The sequence below is a fragment of the Cercospora kikuchii genome (assembly GCF_019650295.1).
Source record: "Cercospora kikuchii DNA, contig_00003, whole genome shotgun sequence".
NCBI classification, from domain to species: Eukaryota; Fungi; Ascomycota; class Dothideomycetes; order Mycosphaerellales; family Mycosphaerellaceae; genus Cercospora; species Cercospora kikuchii.
In genome coordinates this window covers 4752219-4768760 of record NW_025408584.1, presented here as the reverse complement: position 1 = coordinate 4768760, position 16542 = coordinate 4752219, and the positions used below count along the sequence as shown (strand labels likewise).

The 16542-nt window shown below is 53.5% G+C and overlaps 5 protein-coding genes across 5 annotated transcripts; 3 read left to right on the top strand and 2 right to left on the bottom strand.

Annotated features, from left to right (window-relative positions):
- Positions 1-43: 43 nt before the first annotated feature.
- CKM354_000622900 (uncharacterized protein) lies at positions 44-1463 on the top strand (the record flags this gene model as incomplete). The annotated part of the gene is made up of 2 exons (XM_044801535.1): positions 44-212; positions 265-1463. 2 exons carry the CDS (start codon positions 44-46, stop codon positions 1461-1463), a joined length of 1368 nt encoding a protein of 455 aa, XP_044657470.1.
- Positions 1464-1891: 428 nt separating this feature from the next.
- CKM354_000622800 (uncharacterized protein) lies at positions 1892-3982 on the top strand (the record flags this gene model as incomplete). The annotated part of the gene is made up of 1 exon (XM_044801534.1): positions 1892-3982. The coding sequence occupies one exon, from the start codon at positions 1892-1894 to the stop codon at positions 3980-3982; it is 2091 nt and encodes a 696-aa protein (XP_044657469.1).
- Positions 3983-4381: 399 nt separating this feature from the next.
- Positions 4382-6104, bottom strand: CKM354_000622700 (uncharacterized protein; the record flags this gene model as incomplete). The annotated part of the gene is made up of 4 exons (XM_044801533.1): positions 4382-5096; positions 5152-5438; positions 5502-5642; positions 5709-6104. 4 exons carry the CDS (start codon positions 6102-6104, stop codon positions 4382-4384), a joined length of 1539 nt encoding a protein of 512 aa, XP_044657468.1.
- Positions 6105-9403: 3299 nt separating this feature from the next.
- Positions 9404-10834, bottom strand: CKM354_000622600 (uncharacterized protein; the record flags this gene model as incomplete). Its single annotated transcript, XM_044801532.1, has 2 exons — positions 9404-10337; positions 10392-10834. The coding sequence occupies 2 exons, from the start codon at positions 10832-10834 to the stop codon at positions 9404-9406; spliced, it is 1377 nt and encodes a 458-aa protein (XP_044657467.1).
- A 1028-nt stretch (positions 10835-11862) lies between these two features.
- On the top strand, positions 11863-16219 carry CKM354_000622500 (chromatin-remodeling histone chaperone SPT6; the record flags this gene model as incomplete). The annotated part of the gene is made up of 2 exons (XM_044801531.1): positions 11863-15904; positions 15963-16219. The coding sequence occupies 2 exons, from the start codon at positions 11863-11865 to the stop codon at positions 16217-16219; spliced, it is 4299 nt and encodes a 1432-aa protein (XP_044657466.1).
- Positions 16220-16542: the final 323 nt, after the last annotated feature.

Here is a 16542-nt window from a genome sequence, read left to right as displayed (position 1 = left end):
CAACGTTTGTCACTCTCATACTCTCCAGCAATCGCAATTTACCATGGCTCTCTCACAAGCAGCAGGCAAGCTCGAGCAGGCCATCGGCCACGGCGACAATGCCACAACTATTCAAAATGTCACGAACCCAGGACTGGACCGCGAGAAATACGGCGACCCTTCAGAGACGATGTCTGCTCTGATCTGGAACGGCAAGAACACCGTCGAAATAAGTGAGCAGCGCAGAAGGTGTTTGTCATTGAAGAGTTGACTAACAAGTTGCAGCTGAATGTCCAAAGCCAAAGATCCTCGAATCGAGAGACGTCATCCTCAAGGTCACCGGCTCGACAGTCTGCGGCTCAGACCTCCACCTCCTCCACGGAAGCGTCGTCGAATTGCAAAAGGGGGACATTCTGGGACACGAGTTTTGCGGAATCGTTGATGAGATGGGCTCTGCAGTCAAGGGACTCAAGAAGGGTGACAGAGTGGTGGCATCTTTCCAGATTGCTTGTGGAGAGTGCTACTACTGTCAGCAAAAGATGTCTTCGCAATGTGAGAAGACCAACAGTAACACGATCGAGAATGCCATGTACGGTGGTCGCACGGCCGGCATGTTCGGGTACAGTCACTTCACTGGAGGTTTCGCTGGCGGTCAGGCTGAATACACTCGTGTGCCTTACGGCGACGTCAACCTTCTGAAGATTCCAGACGATGTCCCAGACGAAAAGGCTCTCTACCTGTCGGACGTCATTGCCACCAGCTGGAACTGCGTGGTTGACACCGTGGTCTACGAGGGCGACATTGTCGCAGTCTGGGGAGCTGGTCCAATCGGCCAAATGGCAGCAGAATTCGCTTTCATGAGGGGTGCGCGAAGGGTTATCGTCATTGACAGCAACTGGAGACTGGACTTCATCAAGGAGAAGTACCCCAAGGTTGAAACTGTCGACTACACACAGCTCAAAGAAACGAAAGGTGGTGTTGTGGCTAAGCTCAAGGAAATGTGCGACGGCCGTGGTCCAGATGCTGCTCTCGAGTGTGTCGCTGGCGAATACCCGAAGGGCTGGGTTCACGCTGCGGAGCTCGCTCTGGGACTGGAGACTGACACCAGCGAGATTCTCAACGAGATGATCGAGAGTGTCAGGAACTTTGGTCGCGTCGGCATCACTGGTGTGTATGTTGGCTACACCAATCACTTCAACATCGGCAGTCTGATGGAGCGCGGCATCCGCTTCATCGGTAATGGCCAAGCGCCAGTGCACCGATACTGGGAGGACCTTCTGAAGAAGATTCAAGCTGGTGAGATCGACCCTCTTAAGATGGTCACGCATCGTGTGCGCGTGGAAGACTTGGACAAGGTCTACTACACATTCGACAAGAAGGAGGACCACATGCAGAAGGTGTACGTCGAGACCAGATTCTCTGCGCCGGCATGCGCTGGTTCGCCAGCCTTGACGAGATACACCGATCGTCCTTTGAGGACATAGCTGTAGAAGTAGAATAGAGCTTTACGAGACCAATGAAATGGAAAACTGCACAGAGCACTTAAACCGAATCACGAGCAGAGTAGCCAAGAAGGAGCCTTTCCGTTTTGGGTCGCTGTCGCCGCGGACGAATTCGTGCCGAGAAGCTGCGAAGTGGAAACTTGCTCATTCACGCTTCTCGATTTTGCCCCAGCGGAACTTGACAGGACAAAGAAGTCTGCTGTAGGTGTGCAAGGCAAGTATTGACCTCACTTTCATACTGTCGCTCTCAACCAGTCGTCGCGAACTACAGAGGTCAAATTCCTCACATTCCAGTCGCCACTTCCGTAAAACAGGTCGCCGCACTCCAAGATCTCGCTGTACACATGCCTGGACGCCGGACATTGTGAAGAGACTCTTGTTGCTGGACTGCTCTGGCTGTTTCCGCCAACATGGACTCGCAACCAGGCCTCTGGAAGCGACATGGCGGCCACGCCGAAGGAACCGAAATGGACATGTCCATGGACATGAGCCCTACCTCATCAATAGAGCCTCTCTCAGCAGAAGGCGTAGACTTTTCCAATCGAACTCAAGCAAGCGCTTTTCTGGAAGACCTTCTCGACGACACATATCTCAAAATCGACGGCGCGAATCATGCAAAGTATTTCTGGTACGGAATTGTGGTCTTCATTGGCGTCACAATGCTCTTCAAACTTATGCGCTGGCTCACACTACAAAAACGCCTGCGAGAAGCTGCGAGGCGTAAAGTCGATCCATCGAGGCCGAAACATACTCCATTGACGTGGTTTGCGACTGTCACTGCGATGGGGAGGGAAATGTCGTATTACCAGTTTACACCATTTCAGAGAGCCGGCTTCAAGATTCCGCCTATTGGCACATTCATTCTGGTCCTCGCGTATCTGGTGTTCGTGCTGGCGCTAGAGTTCGTTGACAATGATGTTGAGGGAGCACAGTACTGGCAAGCACTTGGAGTACGTGCTGGCTGGCTCGCTGTAGCGCAGACTCCACTTCTCATCTTGTTGGTCAACAAGAATAGCGTAATTGGCACCTTGACCGGAACATCATGGGAGCGCCTCAATGTGCTCCATCGATGGTCTGCCAGGATCATGCTTCTCCTCGCTGTCTTCCATTTCGCTTTCCAGAGCACTGGCTGGCAGGAATTTGGGCTGATGCAGCTGGAATGGCAAACTGATGATTGTCCAACTACTGGCATGGCAGCTCTGGCACTGCTACTGTGGATGAACTTCAGCACGATAGCTCCACTCCGAGAGCTCTCCTATGAGTTCTTCGTGGCTCAGCACATCGTCACATTCTTCGGCTTCATCGTGGCGATCATGCTCCACCTGCCGAGCACTGCACTTTCAAGCCGCGTGTACATCTACATCCCGATCGGACTTTACCTGCTCGATCGCATTCTACGCTTCATGATGGTTGCTTGGAACAACTTGCGTGTCAGTCGAGCTTCGATGGTTCAGATGGAAGGCGGTGTTACAAAGCTGCGAATTTCTACTCGGACCATCAAGAGCTGGCGTCCTGGCTCGCATGTGCTACTGTCGATACCAAAGTTCGGCTTCATGCAAAGCCATCCTGCTACCATCTTGTCGACTCCAGATTCTCATGATGGCGACTTGGTGTTCCTGCTCAAAGGACACGGCGGCTTTACGAAGAAGATCTATCACGGCGCCAATACGTCCTCCGAGGCCCTCATCTCAGAAAAGAAAGACAACAGCGACATCGAACGCAATGCTCAAATCGCCAACGCAACGCATGTTGCAATCATCGACGGTCCCTACAGCGGCTCTCAATCCGACCTCGCAGCCTTCGATTCCGTCCTGCTCATATCCGGCTCCACAGGCATAACATTCAACCTCTCAATCCTGCAACACCTCGCCGAACGAGCCACAACGCAAGGAAAGAGACTCCCAATCCGACGCGTCCACCTAGTCTGGTGCGTAAAAAGCAGCTCTTCAGCTCGCTGGGTAAACAAAGAAATCAGCACCGCATACGAAAAGCTCCACGCTCAGGGAATTAACGTCCAAATCAGCATATACGTCACTTGCGCAGACCAATTCACCGACCACAGCACCACTCTCGCACCCAAAGAATGTGGATGCGAATGCGATAAATCCAAAGGACCTTGTTGCTGCGTCATCGTCGACGAAGAAGAGGAAGGCGAAAAAGTCGTCAAAGAAGACGAAATCACACCTACAAAACCCATCCCCAAGACCGAAACGAAACTGTCATCGCCGTCTTTGGAGCAACTACTCCCAGACCAAACACCACTCGGGATCCGATTACCGTTCCTCAGCTGTGCTACATTCTACTCTGGTCGGCCAGACGTCGATCGATTGATCTCAATCCTGCTCGATGGCGCTTCCGGAGAGTCAGCGATCTCAGTCTGCGGTCCACTGGGCTTGACATCGACTGTCAGGAACACATTAGTTCGTCAGAGTGACTCGAGAGCCATACATAAAGGCACAGGAGCTCAAGGGTGCTATTTGCATGTTGAGAGTTTCTCATAGATCGAGACCTCTGCTTACGCATGAATGAAATTTGAAATGCCAATGCCAATGCCAATCCTCCATATCGTAATTTCAATGTTCTGTGCGCCCATGTTTGCGTCCGCGATACGCTCATACGATAGTTCTGATGCCCATTCGCTGTCATAACTTCATATGCTTCATCCACAAGTTCGGTGCCACGCTTCAAAGGCGTGTTCTGTGGTCCATATGCCAAGCTCCAAACCCAGAGCCGCCAACCAGCCTAAATGACAGCAATTTGAACCCATGCGCTAGATTTCTTTCCTCAAAGCCCAATCTCAATCATGCATACGAATCCCCGAAAGAATGTCAAAACTAAGCAAGCGCCATATGCGGGTATCCTGAAATCCAACAAAAGAATAGTGCGTGCTCTCCAAACGTCTACTGCCACCGCTGGTCTCTGAACTTCGCAGAGCGACGCATCATACGCTTACTGCTGCCACCGCATTGCGAGCCGATGGAGTCAGTGGGGTAGTAGACTCTCGGCTGACCGGCGCTCATCGGGACCGCGAGAGAGCCATTGCTGGAGACAGTGAGGTCGGAGCATGTCAACAACTCAGTGACTTGTGTGCCTGCGTCGTAGCCAGAGTCGAGGTTCAGTGTATAGTCAGAGCCAGTCGAGCTAAGCTGAGAAAGGATCGTAACCATCTTGCCCTTCCGCATAGCCATGGTATCACCATCGGTATAGAAGTGGTAGTTCTGGAACGTCAGATAGCTCGAATCATCTGCTTGCGCATTCTTGCGAGCTGCATTGCATGCCTTCGTCGCCTGGTACAGCTCTCCGTCGGTGGGGTATCCAGAAAGCCAGATCGCCTCGCGGTTAAACGGAGTACTCTGCCCGCCATACGCTTGATAGTGGAGCTCCTGGCCTTGGTAAATGACAGGGATGCCATCGACCAGCATGGTGCCAACAAGCACATTCTTGGCAAGCGCCATATCAGGGTTAAGCGCTCCAATTCTTGGCTGATCGTGGTTCTCGCTGAAGGATCCCAGAAGTGACGTGTCTCGGTATGCACCAGCTTTGACCCTGTCAATCATTTCGGCTAATGAGGAGATGTCACCGCCTTGAACGAAAGCGCCGCGTAGAGGGAAGTAGCTGTGGGGTTTGTTAGCGGACAGCGACTTTGTCAACGCACCTGCGTGCGACTTACTATGCGTAGTTGAAGACGCCGTCCATGTAAGCTTGGTAGCGTGCAACGAAGTCTGGGTCGTTCATGTAGACTTCACCCAACGCATAGACTCCGGCGGCATCGAGGAAAGATGGCCAGAATCCTGTGTTCACTTCCATGACTGAGTCAATTCGGAGACCATCAATTGAGTAGTCCGAGATGAGCCTGCTGATCCAAGCGTTCCAGATGTTCTGGACATCTGAATCTTCAGTCCTGAGATCTGGCAGAGGCACATTAGTGGAGCCCATCCAGCACTGCTCGGTGTTCGTCTAGCCGGACTGTTAGCAACCGCACAAACTACTTCCAGTAAGCGATAACGTCTTGGAACATACCATGTTGTCTTGGCTGTAGTTGTTGACGCAGTACGGATGAAAGTAGTCCTCGTTGTTGAACTGGGGAAATTGGCTGTAGTCGATGGTATCCGGAGCGCCAATCCAGGCCAGGTGGTTCACGACAATGTCGACCATCAAGAACTGTACACTCGTCAGCACTGTGCATTTTTCACACCCGTGAACCTTGCGCGGCGACGATTCGCTTACCATGTTCCGAGAGTGCAGCTCTGCGGAAAGAGCTCGCAAGTCGTCGGCGGTCCCAAAATGCTCATTGACTTCGTTGATGTCGTCTTGCCAGTAGCCATGGTAGGCGGAGCCATCGATGCTTTGGCCTTCGACCTGATGTGTGACGGGCGAGATCCAGACGGCATCGAAACCTAAGTCCTGGATATAATCGAGTCGATTGATCAGTCCTGCCCAAGTGCCGCCGCAGTAGTCAGCAGCACCAGTGTCACAAGACGCGGTGGTTGAGCCATCTGTGCGAGCGAATCGATCAGTAAAGACCTGGTAGATTGATCGTCCTCGCCAGGCATCGCCATTGGCAGCGAGGGCGACTTGACACAGGGCCAAGACCAACAGGGCGACAATGCCGGCGATATTCATATTGTCGAGATATGTGAATGCTCAAGTTGCGCAAGTCCTCGAGGTTGGGTCCGAGTGTCAGTTTATGTTTGTGCTGTGTTCCACTATAATGTTGCAGTGTTGTTTGAGAAGGTGTAAGTGCCAACGTATAAGGTCGCAGAAGCTATGGAGTATAAGGTAAGTGGAGTAGGTCACAGGTCATGCGGGCGCTAGCGGCTTTTCAGCTGAAGAGCCGCGATGAATATGACAATAGGACTTGCTCATCAATGGTGAATAATGCGAATGGCAGAGGCAGGTTTTATGCTTCGGCGCCAGCAGCTGCAGGCTTCATTTTCACATCATTTACCACTTCCATCTCGTTCAGCCTGGCTCACGTGTGTGTGCGCATGGCATCGTCACAAGGCGTGAATTCATATTCGTCAGCCGGTGCCAATGCCCGGAATGGCAATATGTACTGGTCGTGAAGGAGCGGCCGTGATGCGCACCAAGCACGGCACGCAAGGACTGGGATTGTTGTGACCAAACAGCGGACAACGAGGTGCTGGTGCCAATAGAAGGACGATTACGCGCTAGAAGGGCATCCGAGCGGAGGTGTAGCTTCTTTTCCTGTAGCCTCGGGCTCGACGGGGATCAGCTGTCGGCTGGCCACCTGCATGCAAGATGTAGGATGTCGATCTGTGGTCTGGAGACGGAGCGCCGCTGTCGTAGGTTGCGCAGTGCCGCAGCATCTTGCCAATGATCAAAGCTCCACCGGAGATGGGGAAGAGGAGGGGGTCGCATGCGCCGAACCGATGGCTGATATGGCTGATGCTGACGGCGAACTACTGGAGGAGGACTTGCAGAGAGGGTTCTGGCTGCTCACGAATGGCGGGCCGAAAGGATCTGAAGATCGGTCAAGCGGTTACAGTAGCTTCTGCCGCATGCTTTGTCCATCTTTCCCCACGAGCATCCTCGCGTAAGGACAGCTTCTTGCGCTGGCGCTGGCCGAACAGTCGGGCCGCAGCGGAGTGCCAACGAGGCAGCGGAGAGGGTTCACAAGCGGCTGCGCGCGCCAGTGGCAGCTCTCGCTTGAGCGAGTCGGCGGGCATTGGAGTGGCGGGCAGTGGTGGTATAGCGAATGTCTGGCCAGCTGACATCAAAGCGTGAAGTTGTGCGTGTGGAGCCGCGCTTCTTTCAGCCGAGTTTCAGCAAACCAGGATGTTTCACGTAGGTTGCTTCGGCGCTTGCGCGGCGGCTGCATATGTACACACTTCCAGGCATTTCGACGGGTAGGGCAAGACCTCTCACATCTGCCCACCATTCCATTGTTCACGCGACGTTCGTCGTCAGCGCCAGGAACGAACGTCTACGTACTCTCAGGCACCAGGCACTGAGTTCAGGCACGAGCCCGACCTGCGACGGTCCGCGATGCTTGACCGCGGATGGCTTCGAACAGAGTTCTTACACATCTGCTCACCGCAGACACCGCATCCTTCGACGTGTCTCTGTCGTCAGCAGCGCACAGCCTGCATGAAGAGAGCTCAGATGTCAGCTTGACGACGGCTCACGAGAGCCGCACGACCTCCACCTAGCTTGTGGAAGACTCACCGGCTCCGATTCTCCTCTCATGACAGCACACACTCCCGCTCCTCCTCTGGATCGTCACTGCATCAGCTCGCATGACCCATTCTGCCAGCCTCAGCTCGGCATACCCTACCTGCAGAGATAGTCCTCCACACCCATAAGAAGGAAAATGTCACCAGTCGTGTCGTGCAGCCGATCACAGGCGCCAAACGAGGTGGGGCTATCAAAAGCCAAGGATACCACCTACAGCACAGCACGCTTCTACACGCGCGAGATCGTGGGGAAAAGCTGACCATGCCACGTTCTGTGATCGATAGAAAATTCATGCTACCCCAATAATCGGGATCACGCGTAGTCACTCGCCTAGTCAACACCATCTTGGCATTCGTCGTTCATTCGAAAAGGAAGGACGGCTGTGACCACACCTACCTACCAATCTCGTATAGCTCAATCACACCAAGCGGTCAGCAGCCAAACCCGCAGAACCACAAACCACGAGCCGTTCGTGCCTTCCACGCACGCATCGGCACTCGTCATCCAAGACAATCCTTCGCCCACGGCTACAACCTCAAAATGTCGACAAGTATGTCTTCCGATATGTAGTCAGCACCTTGAATTCCGAATGTCCGCCAACGAGAGTCGACGGGTACCTCGTTAGAGGATGCTACAGCAGAGCACATGTCTCAAAGTATACCTCCGAAAGGAACACCAGCAGCCCGCCAACGACGGCTCACGCGTGGCTTTTGTACTGCCTCCACACCGGTTGTAGCTCACGACGGTGGCGGCGGGAGGAGCAGCATGAATGCAGAGCTTCAAGCGACAACGAATGACGCCGTCCGTAGATTCTCAGCCTATAATGCAATATTTCCCTCACATCTACATGCAACCTTTTCATTCGTCTCCCAGCTAGCTAGTACGCATTCCTCCAGACCCTTGCAATCCCACATGAAAACTGAAGAACCCAAACTTCTAGCACGAGCGAGCGAGCGAGCGGCATCGTTTGCTGCCTCACCTCTTTCGTACAACATAATGATGCAGTAATACCTAAACGCCCCGTTGCGCTTGCATCCTGCCTCATGCGCATGCGGCTGCTGTACTGCTCGTGCGCGCAGAATAAGAAAAAGAAACCATAGGCTTGCAGGTACGTTTGAAAGGCGCGCGAATTTGTGCAGTTCGCGTTGTACATCGGACGTGCTGGCAAACCTGGCTTCATTTGGCAGGTGCGATTGTGCGATGGCAAACACGCGAATAGCGGCAGTGCAGCAAAGCGGTGACGTAAATATGGTCCTGGATGCGACTAAGAGCATTGCTGGATGGGCCGTGCCGTGGAAATAGCCAGCCATTTCCAACCTCATAGCAATTGTGAGGTACATGCCAATGCAGGCGAACATGTGCTTGGAGCTGTGCAACGAGCCTCGGGTTCTCCACTTTTTGCCAGCTTCTGCTGCGGCAGACGAGCATGTGCCGCATACAGCTGGAAGCTTGAACGAATTGATCCGGAGATGTGGGGAGGCGATGGTCGTAAAGATGTCTCCGAGGTCCTTCCGTGTCGCTCCCATCCAATTTGACCAAGAGCTTCGCAGCAGCCGTGATCCATCTTGGTGCCACGCTTGCACTCTGCGCGCGATGCCCAGCCATCAGAAGTTAACAAGCTGTGCTGTGGAAGTGGAGCAATATGGCCATGCACGTGTCGAGCAAGTTGTGGCAAAAACATGGCTGTGACGTCCCGGAAGCGGTGCAACAGCGGCACCGAGCAATCAATGAGCTGCGTAGCCTGGAGCTACTCTCCTATAAGAGTCGCTTCGATCGCTGCCGGACGTTTCAGGTCTGCTGCGTGATGAGCTGCCTGGCGCTTGTCGGATGGGGAGATTTACCTGTGGTTGCACATAATTGGCGCTGGTGGTGCGCACAGGAAACGGCCGACCCGTGCCATTGGAAGCGGAAATTGGGATATCGCCTGACGTGGGTGTCTGTTCATTTACGCTCGAATGAGAACTTTGGCTCGGTGTATCCTCACCACGCAGCAGTGCTCGCGTGGAAGGCGACAATTGCGGCGCAAGGTGGCTTCTCCTGTTGTGTCTCTCCATCATGCTGACCGCCCATGCTTCCAGGTCCACAGGCGTACGTTTTGCTGCTTGCAGGAACGGGTCGGTGTCGTACAGCTCCTGTGGTGTTGGTCGTTCTTCCGGCACTTTCATCAGGCACTTGGCGATGACGTCTTCCAGGATCTGAGGGAATGCCTCACTCTTGGGCAGCTTTGGAGCAGGCTCAAGGACGATTTGCTGCAAGAGATCCAGAATACCCTGAGGCCCGCTTGCCTCCTCATCTCCATCGTCTGCTGAAGACGTGAAAGGGAATTTGCCAATCGCAAGCTCCATGAGCGTCAGGCCAACACTCCACACATCACTCTTGACCGAGTATGGGCTACCCTGAATGCGTTCTGGCGCCATGTATGTTCCAGTTCCCACGAACGTATCTGCTACACTGTTTTCCAGCTCGGAAGACACTCCAAAGTCGCACAGCTTGATCTGGCCCCTGCTGTTCACCAAAACGTTGGAAGGCTTGATGTCTCGGTGCATGATTCTGTGGGCGAGGTACAAGTATTTGAGACCGCCGAGGATGGCTTCTGCAATCTTGCCCAGAACATCGACACGGACAGGCCCAAAGTTCCTCGATATGCTGTCGAGCGAGCTGGCAGCAAAGGTCAGCAATATAACATGGTCGCGCCCGCAAGGCTCGTCTTACCCAACGTCCATGTATTCCATGCACATGGTGACATCGTTCGACTCGTTCATGAAGGCACCGTAGAAGGACACAATGTATGGCGAATTACATTCGTGCATGATTTGCAGTTCCCTCACAATCCGTTTCCTGATCTCTTTCTTGGCCTCAACGTGGATGATCTTTCTTGCCATGACGATGTTCCAGCCTTTGTGCCGCACTTTACTGACTGTGCCTCCATTACCTGATCCTAGCTCTTTTAGCACCTCGAGGTCTTCGCTTCGCCAGTCCGGCCTGAATTCGACGCCTATCTCCAGCGTATCTGCTCGCTTGCCATCATTGCCCAGCGCTCCGGGGAGCTGTGAGTCCTCGTCTGAAGGCACTGCTGGTTTAGGGGGAGCGCTCAGAGCCAGGCCTTTCACGTTCTTCCTCTTCATCGTCCGAGCTGTGCCGATGGTGTTGCTCATGTTGGCGGTGCTTGTCCGCCCTGGCGGGCGACTGGCAGGTTTGGTGCGGGGACAGTTCGAACTGTGTCAAGAGGCAGTCGTAGCGGCCTGAAAGGAACACGTCTGCACGAAAGAGTATTGTAGCAGAGCAGTGTCTTAGCAGGCAGGAAGATGTGCGTCAAATCCGTGCCCAACCAGAGAGGTGCGTGGATCTCGCGGCGGCAGTGAAGCAGGAGTTGGCCAATTGACAGCCGGGAGCCAACATGCAAGTGCGCCTGGAGGGAGCCGAAGCTGCAAGCGGCGAGTTGGAGGGCGGCGAAAACACTTCCAATAGGCAGTCGGGCGAATGATATATAATATGTGCGCTGAATCTGTCAACTGCAGGAGGCGTCTTTCACGCAGCCCTCTCAGTGCAACAGGAGTCGTAGGAGGTGCGATGCTGCAGGTGCTGCCGCGAAACCGGCCGATTGTGGGGTCCCGTGCATCCAATACAAGTGTCAGAGTATTGGCCGCACGATACGTGCACACGATACATACACCGAGAGCACGTTGCGAGTCGCCGGGCAGAAGTCCGGATACCCAAGATCCGGGGCCGTGCAAGTGTTTGGTGCCAAAGCTACACACAAGGAAATGTCGTATTCTCATTTACGGGAAAGACAATATCGGAGACTTTGAGCCTTTTTTTGAACCGAGCACTGCAGGGGCGTTGTGAACAAAGGGAATGTTGCAAGCCACGCGTGCGAGACTCAAACTTGGCTACATGCTTTCTCGATCGAGAAGCGATGATGTGAAGCATGGAATGTCTCCTTAGTTGTGCATACGTGAGGCTGAAATGCGGGAACGATGGTATAGGCAGTATATAGACAGCGTAGCAGATTTCTGGCCTCAGGTGTCTTTGTTCGGAGCCACTTTTGACCGATCGCCGACTTCCAAATGCGGATAGTGAAGTGAACTTGTCGCGTAACTCAAAGGAAGCACACGCTCTTCATCGCCAACTTCGCCGCCTGCACCTTTACCACCACCTCACCAACCCCACCGCGCGCGTCACCATGGCCGACTTCTTCGATACCACTGCTGCGGTCGGCTCGGATGACGAGGAAGAGGAGTTCGATGAGGAGACTGGCGAAGTGGTCTCGTCCAAAAAACAGAAGCCAACAAATGGCGCGGACATGGACGACTCGAGCGAAGAAGAGGAAGACGATGACGACGAGGAGGCGCAGCGCATTCGCGAAGGTTTCATCGTGGATGAAGATGAGGACGAGGATGAAGAGGCCAAGCGAGAGCGGAGACGAGAGCGCAAGAAGCGACGACGAGAGGAGCGCGAGCATGAGGAAGAGCTCGACGAAGAAGATCTGGATCTGATCGGCGAGACTCTGCCAGACGAGCGTCGGAGACCGGAACAGCAGAGCAAGTTCAAGCGACTGAAGCGTGGCCACAGAGACAATCGAGACATTAGCGAATCTCGGGGCGTTGAAGACATATTCTCGGACGAGGAAGATGGCGAAGGAGACATAGGTCCACCCCGTCGCGCATTTGGTGCCTACGATGACGAGATGGACGGCTTCATCGAGCAAGACGAATTTCCTGACGAAGACGCCGGGCAAATGGACGAGGACCTGGGTGTTCGCGCACCGCGTCGAGCTGGCGTCCCGGACTTCAACAACCTCAAAGATTCAGGGCTTGGCGAAGCAGAGCTCGAGGATATGATGAATGCTTTCGGCGACGGGCAGGAGTTCATCTGGGCACTTGAAGCGGAGAAGGACAGAAACGAAGAGTCGATCGATCCGGACAAGCCACTGGAGCTGAAGGACGTCTTTGAGCCGAGCCAACTTGAGGAGCGCATGCTCACGGATAAGGACAACGAGATTCGTCTCAACGATGTGCCGGAGCGCTTCCAACTGGCCCGTGCACCATACAAGGACCTGAACGACTTAACGGATGAGCAGATCGCAGTTCGGAACGCTGAAGAAGCAAGCTGGATCTCGAGCATCCTGTTCCCCAGGAAGCGCATGGAGCCCAACTTGCGAGGACCATTCGAGGCTGCCGTTAAGCAGGTACTGCAGTTCATGAATGTGGACGACCTTGAGCCCGCTTTCATCTTTCAGAACCGCAAAGATTATCTCATCCACTCCGAGCGGGTGCCCAATGACGACCCAAATGGACCGCCCTTCACAATCAAAGCCGAGAAGCTTCTAAACCAGACTGATCTTTGGGACGTTTTTGAACAGGACCTGAAGTACCGGGCATTCGCAGAGAGAAGAGACGCAATTCAGAGGAATATCGAACTGCTCAGGGAGATTGAGCCTGACTTCAACGATGAGATTTTCAGCGATCTTCTTCCATTGGCTGCACAGCTGGACGATCTGCAAGACTTGCAAGATTACCTCAATTTTCAATACTCACTGCAGCTCAAGGACCTCAGCATTGCTGATGCAGAGGCGAATGGCACACTGAAGCGCGCAGGCACTGGCGCTCGTACTCAATGGGACAAAGTACGCTCAGGACCAGCATATCACCTTGTACGAGCCTTTGGAATTACAGCAGACGGCGTGGCGCAGAACGCTGAGAACCCAGCTGCTGGTCGACGACGATACACGGAGGACCCAGACCGCTCGCCTGAAGACATTGCCGATTCACTGATTCGAGATCCGGACTACAAGACTGGCGAGGATGTTCTTCAAGCTGCTAAGTCCATGTTCGTTGAAGAGATCCTGGCGAGCCCGCGAATGCGTAGGCATATGCGTAAGATCTACTACGAACATCTGGTCTTTGACTGTCATCGTACCGAGAAGGGCATGAAGCAGATCAACGATCAACATCCTTACTACGAGTTCAAGTACCTACGCAACCAGGAAGTCCGCTATTTCCTCGTCGAGAAGCCTGAACTCTTCTTGCGCATGCTCAAAGCCGAGGCAGAGGGACTCGTGGACGTGAAAGTCAAATTGCGCAGCGAGAAGCGTATCAAGCAGGAGTTGCAAAAGGCCATCGAATCCGACAACTTTTCAGCAGTCGCAGACGCGTGGAATGATTTGCGCCGTGAAGTCCTTGACACTGCGGTGACGAAGATGCATAAAATCATCGCAAAGGGTGTCAAGGATAATCTCAAGAACGAATGTGAGAATAAAATTGGTGGATATTGCAGAGATGCTTTCACACAAAAGCTCGACCAAGCGCCATACAAGCCCAAAGGCATGGAACTCGGCACGTACGCCAGAATCCTCGCCCTGTCACACGGCGACGGAAACCGAGGCGATGCCATCTGCTGGGCTTTTGTCGATGAAACCGGTGCCGTCAAGGAAAATGGCAAGTGGGCCGATCTTCGACCTGGAAAGGAAGAGAAGTACATTCCCGACGGCAAGGACATTGAGAGCCTGAAGGATGTGGTGCAACGTCGGAATCCCGATGTGATCGCAGTATCCGGCTTCTCTGTCGAGACGTACAAGCTCTATCAGGACTTGAAGGACATTGTGAGAAAGCACGAGCTCCACGGTCCTACATACGAAGACCCAGACGAAGACCGCGAGGTCACAGACCCGCTCGATGTCGTGATCCCGCAAGATGAGGTCGCCCGCCTCTATCGCAACTCAGACCGCTCGGCTATAGAACATCCTGGACTACCGCCCTTGACAAGATACTGCGTTGCCCTGGCTCTCTACATGCAGAATCCGCTCAAGCAATACGCGGCACTCAAGAAAGACATCACTTCCATCACGTTCGATCCTAACCAGAATCTTCTGCCTGAGGACAAGTTGAGACGATATCTCGACACTGCAATGGTCGACATTGTCAATCTCGTTGGCGTTGACGTAAACGAGGCAGTCCACGATCCGTATACTGCCAATCTGCTTCCATATGTCTGTGGTCTAGGTCCAAGAAAGGCCGACAACTTGATCAAAGCTGTGGGCCACAATGGCGGCGATGTTGTCAATCGTTCTGATCTGGTTGGTGACCTGGACAGACATCTTCGGCCTGCCGTTGGACCCAAGGTGTTCACGAACTGCGCCAGCTTCCTGTACCTCATATGGAACGACGACCCGGAGGCCGACTATCTTGACAACACGAGAATACATCCTGAAGATTACGATCTCGCACGGAAGATCGCTGCCGATGCTTTGGAGCTCGACGAAGAGGACATCAAGGCCGAAACAGATGACAATGGCTTGGGCGCCGTTGTGCGTAGATTGGTCAAGGAGGATCAGCAAGACAAGGTAAACGATCTCGAGCTGGAGCAATATGCCAAGCAACTCGAGGATCGATTCCAGCAGAAGAAGCGTGCTACCCTGGAGACCATTCGCGCTGAACTGCAAAATCCCTACGAGGAGCTCCGACGAAACTGGAACTCGTTGACGACTGACGAGCTGTTTACCCAGCTCACTGGCGAAACCCGCGAGTCGCTCATGGATGGCATGATCGTTCCTGTCTCGGTCAAGCGTACCTTCCAAGACCACATTGAGGTCAAGCTCGATTGCGGAATTGATGGCGGCATCTCTGAGACCGAATATCCAGAAGACATGGTGCGGCAGCAAATTGAGCCTCGTCGGATGTGGTCCGCGCATCAAGTAATACAGGCCAAATTGAGCTTCATCGATCGCAAGAAGTTCACTGCACAATTGACGCTGCGTGAGTCGGAACTGCGCAAGCCATTCCGTCGCAACTTCGATCATGGTCTGGACGAGTGGGACGATATGCAAGAAGAGCAAGATCAGAAGGCGATGAAGAAAGCTATCGAGAGCAAGACTGGGCGGCAAGTGAGAGTCATCAAGCATCCATTATTCCGACCCTTCAACTCTCAACAAGCCATCGAGGCTTTGCAGTCGCAAAATCGTGGAGACTGCATCATTCGTCCTTCGTCCAAGGGAACTGATCATTTGGCTGTCACATGGAAGGTTGCCGAGGGTGTCTACCAGCATATCGACGTTCTGGAAATGAATAAAGAAAACGAATTCAGCGTCGGCAAGGTGCTGAAAGTCGGCAAGGCCAACTATTCAGATCTCGACGAGTTGATTGTTCTGCACGTGCAGGCCATGGCGAAGAAGGTTGACGAGATGACCAACGATGAGCGCTTTCAGAATGGCACGAAGGAGCAGACAGGTAAGTTCGATCATCGCAAGTATTCGTATACAGGAGCATTGCTAACATATCCCCGCAGAACAATGGTTGACCACCTACACCGAAGCAAACCCCAAGCGTTCGATGTATGCCTTCTGCCTGAACCGCCAATACCCAGGCTACTTCTACCTCTGCTTCAAAGCCGGCTTCAACGCACCTTTGGCCCATTGGGCTGTCAAGGTCATCCCGCAAGGTTTCGAGCTGAGAGGCAACAAGTACCCTGACGTCAGAGCGCTCAAGAACGGTTTCAAGTTGATAATGTCGAACATGGCGACACAGAATGGTGGTAGGCGGTAGAGTAGCCTCGGACCAGACAGGCGGACGAATAGAGAAGCTGAGGACTATGTGCTGCTTACTTAGCGTTTCTTCCAGACTATCGAGCAGAATGCTGGTATTGGGCATAGCGGGAGCGATGCAGCGCCAGGCAGCTAGGGCGCTGAGGCGCGAGAATTCTTGGAAGTGTTAGTATAACTATTGAAGCCAGCAGAAGAGCTTCTCCCATCTATCAAAAGCGAAGACTTGGTCTCAGATATCCTTTCCATTACAACTTGTACGAGTGTACGTACGTTCGAGGAACGCGATCACTGAACACACCGAGGCAACTGCTCGTACGAGACCGC